We start from the raw sequence: 12,691 nt of genomic DNA, 5'->3' as shown, positions 1-12,691 counted from the left end.
CACACTAGTAATCGTAGTGAATTCCTTGTCGTCATTGGTGTTGATATCAGACTTATGATCATATGTAAATGTATTGAAGGCTAACAATTTTTTCCTTTTGTTTTCCTTCTCTTCTTTCACTTTTTCTTTCTACAATTCAATCTCTTCAACCATTAAAGAACCAACAAATTCTTCTAATGGCATGGTACTGAGATTTTTGACCTTTATATTGTAATAACCTTCGGTTTCTACGCCTTTAGTAGTGCACCCAATATTTTTATATGGAGTTCAATTTGTGAACATTCTTTGCTGGTATTTACCAAAGAGTTGATGAAGCCTATGAATCTCTTCATCATCTTTATGATGGTTTCTTTTGACTCCATAGCGAACACCGTGTAATCATGGACCAATAATATCCTCTTTGAGGTTTTCACATCATTGGTTCCTTCATGTGATTACTTCGAGTGTTCTCTGTAAGTCCCTGACAAATCTACACTGAGAAATACGATTGCACTCATCTTGAGTTAGTACATAGTGGAATAAATTTAAAGCAGCCATATTTATAGTGATCAATATACCATTCCCATTAGTATATTCATCCAACTCTTTAGGAACATATTTACCTTTATCATTAGTCTTCGTGAGAATATAATTACCATTTTCCACTATTTGTCGTAGGTCATATCTTAGAAACCCAAAATAGAGTTTCATACAATTTTTTCAAGATGAATAATTTGAACTAGTGAACAAAGAAGGACAGTTTGAGGAACTATTCTCTAAATAAGACATATCAAATTTGGAATGATTGTCCATAACAGATCGTACTCTAGGTAGTATAACCTACAAATGATAAGAGAAACTTTTCTGATGCCACTTGGTGTCCCAAGTATGCTAACCTAGAGAGGTATGAAGAGCTTGATATGCGACTTTTTTCTAAGTTTTGAGGGTATTTGGACATGAAAATTTTCTAGCATAATAAGCTGAATCAAAACAATTCCAAAATTTCAAGTATAACCCCTTCCAATATGTCAAATAAGATATATAAAATTAAAGTAAGCGCAATAGAAGCCAAAAAAAAAAAACTTGAATTACAATCAAATAGATAGCAGTAGAATAATCAAATTGCAAATAAACAAAATAGAGAGGGCCAAATGATTAGTGGCAAGACACTTAAAGGCCTACATCCACTGCTAAAAGTCTTTCTCCCCGTTTGAACTTTGAAACCCGCATTCAATAAGATTGGTAGTGTACTGTTCTTCTTTCTCCAGCACCTCTAGTACAATCACTAGTGCTTATGCTTTTAGAGTGGATCAAGCACAACCACTTTACTGAGATTTTCTTTACATTTTTTTCTCAAATGCCCATCTCACTCCACCTGCGCCTTCAATATTATAGTGGCTCATATACAACCAATCCACTTCTTGCTTCTATGGTGCTCTACATAGAGGACTCATAGGATCTCACACAAGCCTAGTCTATTATAGTTACCAGTCAACCAGCTTGCCTAAATTCCTCATAAAACAAGATGACTCCAACTAACTCTTAATTGTATTTTACAGGAAATCCAACGAATTTAGTAGCGAGGTTTTCTAGTTAAGTTCTGAGATTTCCTTTCACTGGAAAAGTCTCACTTGAAAGACATGGACGACAAATATATAGAGATGATCAACAACCTAAGAAAAGTGTGCGTTTAACTCAAGAAAGAATGTGTTTGTTGGATACAAAATACTTGATTTGAAGAATAGTTATGGTAAGTTATTGTTGGAGTTCGAAAACATAATACGAGTCTAGTCCTTCAATAAGACTAAGGAGATGACTTTAAAATTCAGACAAAGAAACAGATTTAAAATCATTCCAAAATAATAAAAAAAAAAGATCTTAGAAATAAAAGAGCATCAAGTTAAATATGGTAGGAAATCAGATAAATCATATTTTGGTCACAACTTGACCTTCCCGATTTCAAATTTTATTTTTGACTCCAAAAAAAAGACTTAGAACATATAGAAGGAATAAAAAGATATTTGAAAATTTATTTTGGACTAACTTGACGAAGACTCAAAACTTACCGTAAATAAAACAATCTAGATTCATTCTAATAGGTAGGCATTGCAATGGGTCCTATCTTGTACTTAGCTTGTCGTGTTATTATCATGTTCGTGTATGAAAACCTCAACCCTAACTCAACCCATTAGACTTTTGTGTCATGTCGTGTCATGATCCATTTGTTAACTGGTTAATTCAATCCAACTCATGTAACCCGGTAAATATTCTATACGATTAAAATAGTTTTGATATGATGCATTATTTTGCCAAATCGAACTATTGACCTTTGCTAGAAACACTTTAGCATTTAATCACTTATTTTTAACCCATTTGATCATGTAATTGACTCAATATTGCTGTTGTTAGAACACAATAAATTTTTTAAAATACATAGTTATCATAAATTTAAAGTTTTCAAATATTTTTAAAAATAGATGATTAAGCTTTCCCAACATAATATCAAAGTCAGGCTTGTTTGTAGTGTTATTTTTTTGAAAATTTTCTATGTTTTCTGTGAATATTCATTTTGCACATTTTTCTTTTTACCTTTTATTTCATATACATCACATCTTAAAAAGTGCTAAAGTAAGTTTTCTCCAAAAACTCTATAAAAAATGAGATCCAATTAACTTTTTAGAAACACAATCAGATAGTTCCATATGTGATAAGATACAAAATATGTGAGTTTTTAAACTTCTAATTGAAATATTCAAGCCAAATTTAATCATTGTTAGTTTTTGCTAAATACTCAAATATGGCATCTGTAGTAATTAATTATTATCATAAAGTAAGCACTTTATCGAGTCAGCATGTTAACCCACAGGTTGACCAACCCAACCCACTTATATTTGTGTCACCAACAAGTTAATCCAATACTGATCCACTTAAGTCTGGATAGTGCTAAAACCTATTAATTTCAAGTCGTATTCGAGTCAAGTTATCGCGTCGTACTAAAAATTACCACCCGTACTAACAGGCAGAGGTCAACCTATATAGTTAGAAATTTCAAGTATGTTCAAAGCTAACAAAGAATCCAACAAGAAATTCTCTTTAGAATGATGAAAACAGACGAAAATAAAAATTGAAAGCTTTTTTTATTCTTTTTTATTAAGTTCAAGCTTACTTAACTACTTCGATGTCTCTTAACCTAATAACCTTGTTATCCATTTGTTTCACCACATGACCTTCAGATTATCTTTGGTTTAGCAGTGAGCAATCTGCCGCTTTGTCAATTCATAAGCACACTGTCAACACCCAACAAACCATTAGTAACTATATTTGTCATACGAAACTTTAAATGATTGAGCTAATAGTTACATATGTTGTTTTACCTTGGAAATGAATTGCATATATTTGCCTTAAAGAATCAAAATTGACCAAAAAGAATGAAAAACATCTGACTTTAATCTTCCTCTTGATCGTGAGTTTTCTAGGTTACCCTAGGGTTTTTCGTGTATAAATTTCTAAATTAATTTGGTTAAACAAATGCAAAAGAGTTAGCACTCATCAAATTTGCTTTATTCAATCCCTTGGAGTATCCCTTGATACTACGTAAATGTTACATGCTAGGAGGCACTTGGTATTATATTCGTGGAGTTTTACAACTTCTTAGAGGGATTCTTCGTGAAGTTTATTTGAATATCCATGGAATTAACCAAAAATGCTTCGTATAAAGAAATCGAATATTTGGCTGTGCAGGTTCTGTGTATCTTTCCCCAGGATTCTACTAGCTTTAAGATAATACCAAGAGTAATAAGATAAAAATACTTTTATTATCAATTTCACTAATCAGTATAAAAGTGACAATAGTAATTGTTAGTATCGCTTTCTCTTCAGAAAAAATAGGGTTTTACGATCTACCAAACAAACTCATATTCTATAGTTTTCAGTTGACTTCTTTTAGATGAAATTTTGTTGCAAAAAATGTTCCCCTGGGCTTTAGTGGGGTTATCTTTACTTCCAACTGAATAGTGGCTCAAGTCTGATTGCATGTCCTATATGCCATGTTGCAGAATTTTCCTTTCAATTAAAATTTATAAAGCAAATTTGTTAGGATTAAGCAATACAACATTTTCTCTCTTTCCGAAAGATTTAAGGACCAATTCACGAATATTAAGATTGAAAAAAGAAAGAAAATCAATGAAGAAGAAGAAGTACAAGACTATTTAGTTTTTATGATAAACATAATATGGGCAACTAAAAGTTATGTACAAAACCTGACATCTACATTATTATCCCGTTGCTTTCTTCAAAAGATCAATAAAGAGTCCTTTATATCATATCCCATTTTCTCCAAGTTTGGATTTATTGCAAACTGGATCATGGGAGGAGGGCCACAAGCCAGTGCTAGGGTTGTCTCTGACGCTAGAGGAACATGTTCTCTTAAAATGCTCTCGGTAACAAACCCTAGACTGTAGTTCCACCCTTCCTTGATGGATTTTTCCACTACATACCACACTTTAACTCTTTCAGGATACTTTTCAGCCCATGCATCCAGCTCATCTCTAAGCAAGATATCATCCTCAGTCCGATTGGCATAGACAACAAACATCTCGGTATCATCTTCAGAATCCTTCAAAATTGCTTGCATTACTTGATATATAGGTGTAATTCCTGTTCCACCAGCAAGCATGGCCAACTTTTTGGCAAACTTGTGTTTGCCATGCACCAAAAAGTTGCCTTTCCCTTTGTATTCAATGTGACCCAGTGGACCCTTAATTTCAAGAAATGACCCCAGAGAAAGTGAATCCAAGTATTGTGACATAACCCCTCCGTTTGGAAATCTAGGGTGTACCCCTTTGAAGTATATCTTCACCACTAGCTCAAAATACCCGACTTCTTCTACCCCGCTTGTAGGCGTATAGGCTCGCATACATAGCTTTTCATCAACCGTAGCACATACAAATATGTGCTTCCCAATTGGTAATCCTAGGACTTGCTCTTCTGAGGGCAATGCAAATCGAAACTTTCTCACATCATGGGAGATTGAGGTCTTGGACACAAGTTTACATGGGATTCTCTGGCCTGAAATTAGCGCAATGCTTCTTGCAGGGGCAATTTCAGTGATCGGGGCTAAGTGACTGGCGTTTGAAGCTCCATGGACTGTGTTGTTAGGTGATGAAGTCGACGAATCTGAGGTGTAACCTGAGGTTATTAACTCGCCAATCCTGAAATCTTCCAAGAGTTTCTTAGCCTTATCAGAGTGGATGGCTTCAAATTCTTCGGTACAATCTGTGCCAGCATTGATAAGAATACTATCGGAACCTCCAGGATGGTCTTTGAGGAAACGAGTAGTGTCATAAACATGGCCATGAACAATTATCCATGCAGAGTCTGCTGAGTTGTGCTTCTTAACCTCAGACATTGAGAACATTTTTGAACTTGTGTTCATGAATGGTGATGAGACACTTTTCTTCAGGGTTTGATTCGAGTCGGAAGATTTTTCGAGGTGTTTCTCCTTGGCCATCCATCCACCAGATTGGTTTCCAGGCTGCGTTGGGTGCTCAAATACAATTCCGATTTCTCCTTTGTGTGGTTTGCACACATTGGTTTTCACCCTGAACCAACAATTGTTCATCATTCCCTGCACATTGCAATGAAATCATGAGAACAAAGATGCTCTGAATTCTAGCTTAATTCGTACACATTAATCATTTACCAATTTTAGCAACGTGCATAGTCTTATTCTACTCAAGATTTCAGGTCTCAAACCCCAGGAATATGAGCAACTAAAAGGCCCCATCTTCATTTGAGTATCGCAATTCTTAGCAAAACCAATGAAATACTCCATCGACCACATATTTATAATTGTTTATTGGGATCTAACTTTTCATGAAATTCTTTCAATCACTATGTCTTCATGAAATGGTTTTAGGGGTATATTAAGAGTGTACTGAGATTGGTATAAAGTTTCTCTCTTAAATGATAAAATTAAAAAGAAATTTTTATCTTTTCTTGACTTTAAATAAAGAGTAACTTTTATTTTTTTAAAATAAAAAAAATAAAAAAAATATAAGATTAACAATGGAGGAAGCAATAAATATTTTAGTCTAAATGCCTTGTTTTTGATAGAAACACACTGATATTAATTCGTCATAGAAGTGTTGAACTAGTAACTACGGTTACAGTTTGAAAACGGAGAGATGCTAAATTCAAATCCTTCTCTTCGTCTGCACTTTTTAAATTTCACCTTCTTTTTAAATTTCGCCTTGTTTGAAAACGGAGAGATGCTAAATTCAAATCCTTCTCTTCGTCTGCACTTTTTAAATTTCACCTTCTTTTTAAATTTCGCCTTGTTTGGATTGCTTGTTTTCGTCTGAAAATATTATCATTTTCCGTGATCACATTTCTTTATTACCTTTTTCTTTCACATATATCAAATCGCTACAGTAATTTTTTCATGAAAAATAACGAAAAATGCAATCCAAACACAACCTTATATTTCCACGTTCTACCTCTTCCAAGAAATGCTTTCACTTTTCCAACCCGACCGCACCCCAATCAAAAACAAAGAATGACCTTACGATGACATTTTCATCATGACGTAGCAAAGGAGCCCGCAACCACGGGACATTCACGTGAAGTGTACACGTCAAAATTTGTCAGTACAAGATACTTCCAAGGAGGATCTTTTATATGTTCTTGAAATTAGATACAACAATATACTACCAAATTTCCAACCCATTACACCGGTATACTTGCCTATGCAGAGCTTTTATAGGAGTAGAGTATAATTGCGTTTTATATGAATATCCAATTCTTAAATAATTTTAGTTCTCACATTGTGTGGCTATAAAAATATCTATTTTGGTAATTTTTAGAGACTTTCATATTTATTTACAATTTTTGTGTCTACTACAATATGGCATTCTTTTGAATGTAGCCATCCGCTTTAAACAATTCATTTATTGTAAATTACTTTCTTTTACATAATTCAATGAAAATTCATGTGAAATGGAAATCTCCAGATACCCTATGTTAAAATATTATGACCATTTTCCCTCTTTTATAGACATAAAGCCTTTTCCTACGGCCAATAACGTGATTTAGTCATGTTTTTGGACCTAGAATATAAGTTGTGCCACTTCAATCCAAGTTTAAGGAGGTAAAGTGCAACTAATCCTAAGATTTATTGTTTACCACAAATTGTATATTTATTGCAAGAGTCGATGTTGTATTACTCCACTTTTCATTTTATTCTGTCGTGTCTGCGCATGACTCTTGTTTTCGCACTACAGTACTTGTGTTTACGAGTTTCTCATATCCGAATTCGAGCAATACATGCAATGCACCTTAATTATGTGTATCGAAATTAATTCATCAAAACTTTGCAAGTAAAAAATCCCGGTCCATAAAGAATAAAAAACAAACAAGTGTTTTTCAGAAAAAAACGTACCATGACATTCCAAATGAGCTTTTCGGGTTGCGTGTTCGTGCTCTCATCCCAAGCTCGAACTGCAATTTCTTTAGCACCAAGCAGATCCAGGACTTCAACATCCAGAGACCAGAAACACCAGCACCAGTACTTGCCATACTTGGTAGGCTTCTCAGGGTGGTCCACAGCACAAACGTGCCACGTGTCTCCGCCGTCCATTGTCACTTCCACACGTGTCACCTTCTTTCCTCCACCTGTTCATGATACACATATAGTCAAGAGCTAGAACCAAAATGAGTTTCTAATGTAATACATAAGATAAAATAAACAGGTGATTTAAAAAACGTACAAAGAGAATGATAAGCATTTTCTTTTCAAAAGAATAACTTCTTTTTTTTTTTTGGTTAAAAAAACGAAGTTCTAGTTAACTAGTCATTTTTTCCCTCTTCCTTTCAATACATTTTCTTTTTGATAATTTTTGAAAGGCGAACAGATGATGAAGAAGTGAGAGGGAGGAGGATTACTCTATCAAATAAGAATGCGAAATAAGGACCGTTAATCTGCAGTTCACATCTGATCATACAAAAGAGTTGCTTGCTTATCTTTAAAGGAGGTTAAGTTGCTTGTCATTTAAATCCTTTTCCATAGAATCCAAGAAAATGCATATAATATGATGCAAGTATAAACATCTTATGCTCCTTATCATGGGACTGAAACATCACTCTCAAGAAAAAGATTATGGGATACATAACGGCCACAATATTTTGACTGGATCAAACCCAATTGATGTTAAAGCAATTTAATTGGTAAAATAAAATATTGTGGCATAATTTTATTTGTGGATGGAGGAACAAGAAACCATATGATTGCTGGAACTAAGAGTTAAAACTTGTCGCCATCACCACTAGTGATTCTTTTGTCGTTTAATTCAATACTCCTTCTGTTCTGAAATGTTTGTTGCTAAATTATGTCACTTTTAGCGATCTCAACTTTTCGTGAATAATTAACAAATAGTAGAAGACGAATCCAATACAACTTGTTTGTTGAGGAAGAAACCAAGCAACTTCGTAAGAGAGTGGTGAGCACGCACTGCCTTCAAGTGGGCGACATTATGACGTCATACACGACAAAAGGATAAATTAGTCTTTTCACTTAGAACGGCTCTTCAGAATGAGAAAAGCTCTGCCTTCTGCTAGTCCATGAGAAGTCATATCGGGAGAAGGGACAATAACACTTGTAAGTATAATTCTCTCAGGTTGATGTAAAAATTTTAGAAAGTAAATTTTTTGTATAAAGTTTAGTGTTCAAATTTAAATTAAAATAATATAATATATATCCAGATCTATTAGTATATATATTGATATTGTAAAAAAGATTATCCAAACTTTTATATGTGTATAATTTATCACAAAGTATCTGTATATTTTTATCACGTTGATTTAATTAATTATTTTTACGTGAATTTATACATGTTAGTTATGTCCAAATTAGGTGGAACCAAATCAAATTTTAAATTTTTTGCATTGGTAATACCCAATCTATGGGCCATCAATTGTGAAGATTTAGCTATCTAGAGGAAACGATTGTCGTAGTTGTCCATCCTAAGCCCGATACTCACCTATTCTTTTACTGCACCTCTTTCTTTTTCTTTTTCTTTTTTCGAGGATATTTTTTAGTGTACCTTACCCTTTATCCACCTAACTCGTTTAGGCAAGCCAGTCAACGAGCAAAACATTAGATACATGTTTGATTATAACTTAGAATTTTAAATTCTCGTACATTCAGTAAAATCTAAAAGGTGTGTAATGATGTATGGCTTTATTTTAGAACTAAAAATAGTGTAAATATTATCAATTCTTAAAAAATGAATGTTTAGTTTTTAATCTTTTTTTTATCCATTCACCTCTCTCCTACATCCTTGGAATTCTAATAGCTCTCCTCTAAGTATTGACCAATACCAGTGATTACATATGCCCTTAGGCCAATCATATCCTTCTATATAGTTTATTTATCTTCTTCTATCGTTTGTGCAGTTCCTGTAGGGTCAATTAAAATACACCCGGTTTAGAGGTACGATGTACTTTCCAGCACCAAATATCAATAGAATAAACCATGGGAATTGGGGGAATCCGACAACAATGCAACAAAAGTCGTGGATTCGGAGCGATTGGAGAAGTTTCCACAGCCCAACAGTGGCCCATCAACCGGGGAGGGTTACAACTGAGCCAGTAATTACTAAACGCCATTATACATCTAAGTTTTTTTTTTTCAAACAATTATACGTCTAAGTTCTAACCTCAGACAAATCAGTCCCCCAAAGTACATGGAAAAAGTAAAATATCAACTTAATTATAAACTTAAACGATTTATAACATTACTTTCCTTTTCATCTCATTCTCACATTCGATGTCGTATTTCTTTCTTGATTCATCCCATGTTTAAAGTTGCCATCCCCTATTGTTGAAATTATAACTCAACAACTTATTTGTCTTCTGCACATAATGCATAATTACCTTATTAATTTTGTTACTATTGAAGTACTTTTATTTATCAGCACAGTAGTGTTTGTATGGAATCGTGTTAACTTATCAAAAAAGCACTTTAATTGGTAGATGTTTTTTTTAATAAAAATATTTATTAAGTACTCAGCACATTCTTATATATCCTTCAAAACTTCTAAAACATATTTGTCTTTTCATTACTTAAAATTTATGATATATGGTTAAAGTTATTTTTCATTTTTTAAAACACAAAAACAATCCTAAATTTAACGAATAATAGCCATCAAAAAACTTTAGAATTACTTTTATACTTGAAATATATTTTTTTAAAATAAAAACACAGCAAAGAATTCAGCAACCGTAGTATTATTTGCAATTTGCAATGAAAGCTCACCAGAATAAGCGTAGCCCCTCAACGTGTAAGGCCTCTGAGTCGTCCACGAATTGATAGGCAAAATCTCGTCGTGGCATGGTGTTGTGATCATCGAATTGATGTTTAGCTCATTGATGATGAATTCAGGCTTATACCACCACGCTGTATGCATCACCATACGCAATAAAATTTCAGCTTATGTTAAACATCATCAACCAAGATATTATTACAGTTCTGACAATGATTAACCACCATCGAAGCATCGAAAAGACAACTTATTTAATGTGACTTGAACTTTGAACCATCCTCGTAAGATATTATTGTCCGTGAAAATTCATACCAGTCAATCTAAGAAGAGGAAAAATTTCTCTTGGTTTGCAAAAACTGAAATGTCAACCCTTGCATGATATGACAAACACTTGGGTAACACTTGAATAGACCGATTTATATAGATCATGTGATCCAAATTCTATTACGCTATTTCATCAACTCAAAATTGAAGATATGATAAATTTTAGACCATATAATTTACAAGACTAGATCTACCCAAATTGTTGCTGCATGCCGTAAGTTCTGTTATCAGTTGCTTAAATCTAGTTAAATTTACACAATTTTTGAATAATCAAAAGATCTGTACTAAGGGAATATTCCAAAAATTTTCGCACATAATCTTCCATCCAAACAAAAATAACTATTCAGCATTATAATAAAGTTTTAAATTGGTTATACAACTTTGGATCCACAAAAAAATGGAGTAATATTTTGTACATTGTCAATATATATACTAACAGATTTAGACTTATGTCACATCATCTTAATTTGAATTTAAACACTAAATTTACATATATGATATATATCTATATCGTTTAACTCATGTACTATCATATACAACCGTTGCATAAAAGATTTATAGAAAAGAAAGACAATAAGGAAGAAAAGCATAGACCATAAAGACCAAAGTGGAAGTAGTTACGCTGTAGATTGTACCTTCGGAGTTGGCAAGTTCTGCATCAACATGGGAAGGGAGGACCCTGTTATCCTTGAAATGGTAGTAACTATCAGACTCTTGAGTAGTCACAATGATCCTAGAAAGCCATTTCACCATTCTCCCACCAATGAAGCCTGGAATTATCATCCTAACAGGAAATCCATGGTCAGGAGTCAAGAGCTCCCCATTTTGCATGTACGCCAGAATAATATCCCTGGATGCATCCATGGCAACTCCCTTCTTGACGCAGGTTCCATACTTCGATCCTCCTCCGCCGGGCAAGTTCTCAGCGCCCACAAAACAAACATTCAGCGCTCCATTCTTGCGGCTCAAAATGCCGCAACGCTTCAGAATTGCACGAAGAGGCACTCCCCGCCAGACGGATGTAGAAACCGCAGCAGCACCCCAGTTGAAGCCAATCGTCTGCTTCGTCATGTTTTGCTCTTTCCGCCTGTTTCCGGCGCAGACGAGTGTAGCCGGAAACTCCCTGTATGGGAACTCGTTAACCAACTGTTCCATTGAAAATTTCATTGGCCGTTTCACCAGCCCACAGACCTCCACAGTCCAGCCATCCCAGGTGGCCGTAGGGACTGGACCGTGGTTCCGGACGTAATGCAATGGCACCGGAGTTATGAAACCGTGGTGCATCAGCCTCGTTAGCGGTGGCTCGGCGTTGAACGGGTGTTTTCCGGTCAGCCTAACCATGGATGGATTGCGTTCGATCCAATTATCAGCCGTTCCTTCATCTCTTGCATCCAAAACCGAGTTTTCCAACTCGGCTTTTCCCTTCTTGATTGCATCCTCGTACCCGTTCTCATCATTCTCTTCCTCGTCGTCGCTGGTGGGGTAATTACCGTGAACATTGGAAGTGACAGTATTAACAGTAGGTTTGTTAGGATGGATGTTGAAGGTTCCAACAGGAGAATCAGACCGGTGGTTTGGACCGGCTCTGAATCGTGGCAATGCGGGTTCAAGGTGATGAAACTGCCGGTTTTCGACAGAGGCCGCCATTGGTGACCGGTAAAAGAGAAATAAAGAAGAGAGTTTTGTTTCGTTCTCTTTCTCTGTAACTTGCTTGAGCAAGCAAAGTTGAAGAATGGCCAATCCATTATATAGAGACGCCGGGGACTCTCTTTGTCTGCCTTAGTCCAAACTAGGACCCCATCTGTATTGAACAAAAGCCATAGGAAATTAATCTATTAATGTAAATTACGCTTTTTTGTCTCCTTTGTCATTTACTTTTCTCCCAAGGCATTTTTTGTGACTCATATTTTTAGACGGAGGATTTGAGTTTGCAACAATTCAGTCCTATTAAGCGTAAGGATTTCTGTAGCATGATAGACGTTGTAACTTTGTCACAGACATATATAAAGACATATATAAAATCTGCTCTCAATCATTATTCATATTATTTAGAATTCTAATCTTTACGA

General features: G+C 34.8%; 1 protein-coding gene across 1 annotated transcript; it reads right to left on the bottom strand.

The window, feature by feature from the left end:
- Nucleotides 1–4,162: 4,162 nt before the first annotated feature.
- LOC113711630 (nitrate reductase [NADH] 2-like) lies at nucleotides 4,163–12,479 on the bottom strand. The gene is made up of 4 exons (XM_027234783.2): nucleotides 11,258–12,479; nucleotides 10,292–10,432; nucleotides 7,418–7,650; nucleotides 4,163–5,605 (listed from the first exon to the last, which is right to left on the bottom strand). The coding sequence occupies exons 1-4, from the start codon at nucleotides 12,267–12,269 to the stop codon at nucleotides 4,271–4,273; spliced, it is 2,721 nt and encodes a 906-aa protein (XP_027090584.1). The 5' UTR covers nucleotides 12,270–12,479; the 3' UTR covers nucleotides 4,163–4,270.
- Nucleotides 12,480–12,691: the final 212 nt, after the last annotated feature.

The sequence above is a fragment of the Coffea arabica genome, chromosome 10e, assembly GCF_036785885.1.
Source record: "Coffea arabica cultivar ET-39 chromosome 10e, Coffea Arabica ET-39 HiFi, whole genome shotgun sequence".
NCBI classification, from domain to species: domain Eukaryota; kingdom Viridiplantae; phylum Streptophyta; class Magnoliopsida; order Gentianales; family Rubiaceae; genus Coffea; species Coffea arabica.
The sequence above is the reverse complement of the archived record's forward strand: the minus strand, read 5'-3'. Positions and strand labels throughout refer to the sequence as shown.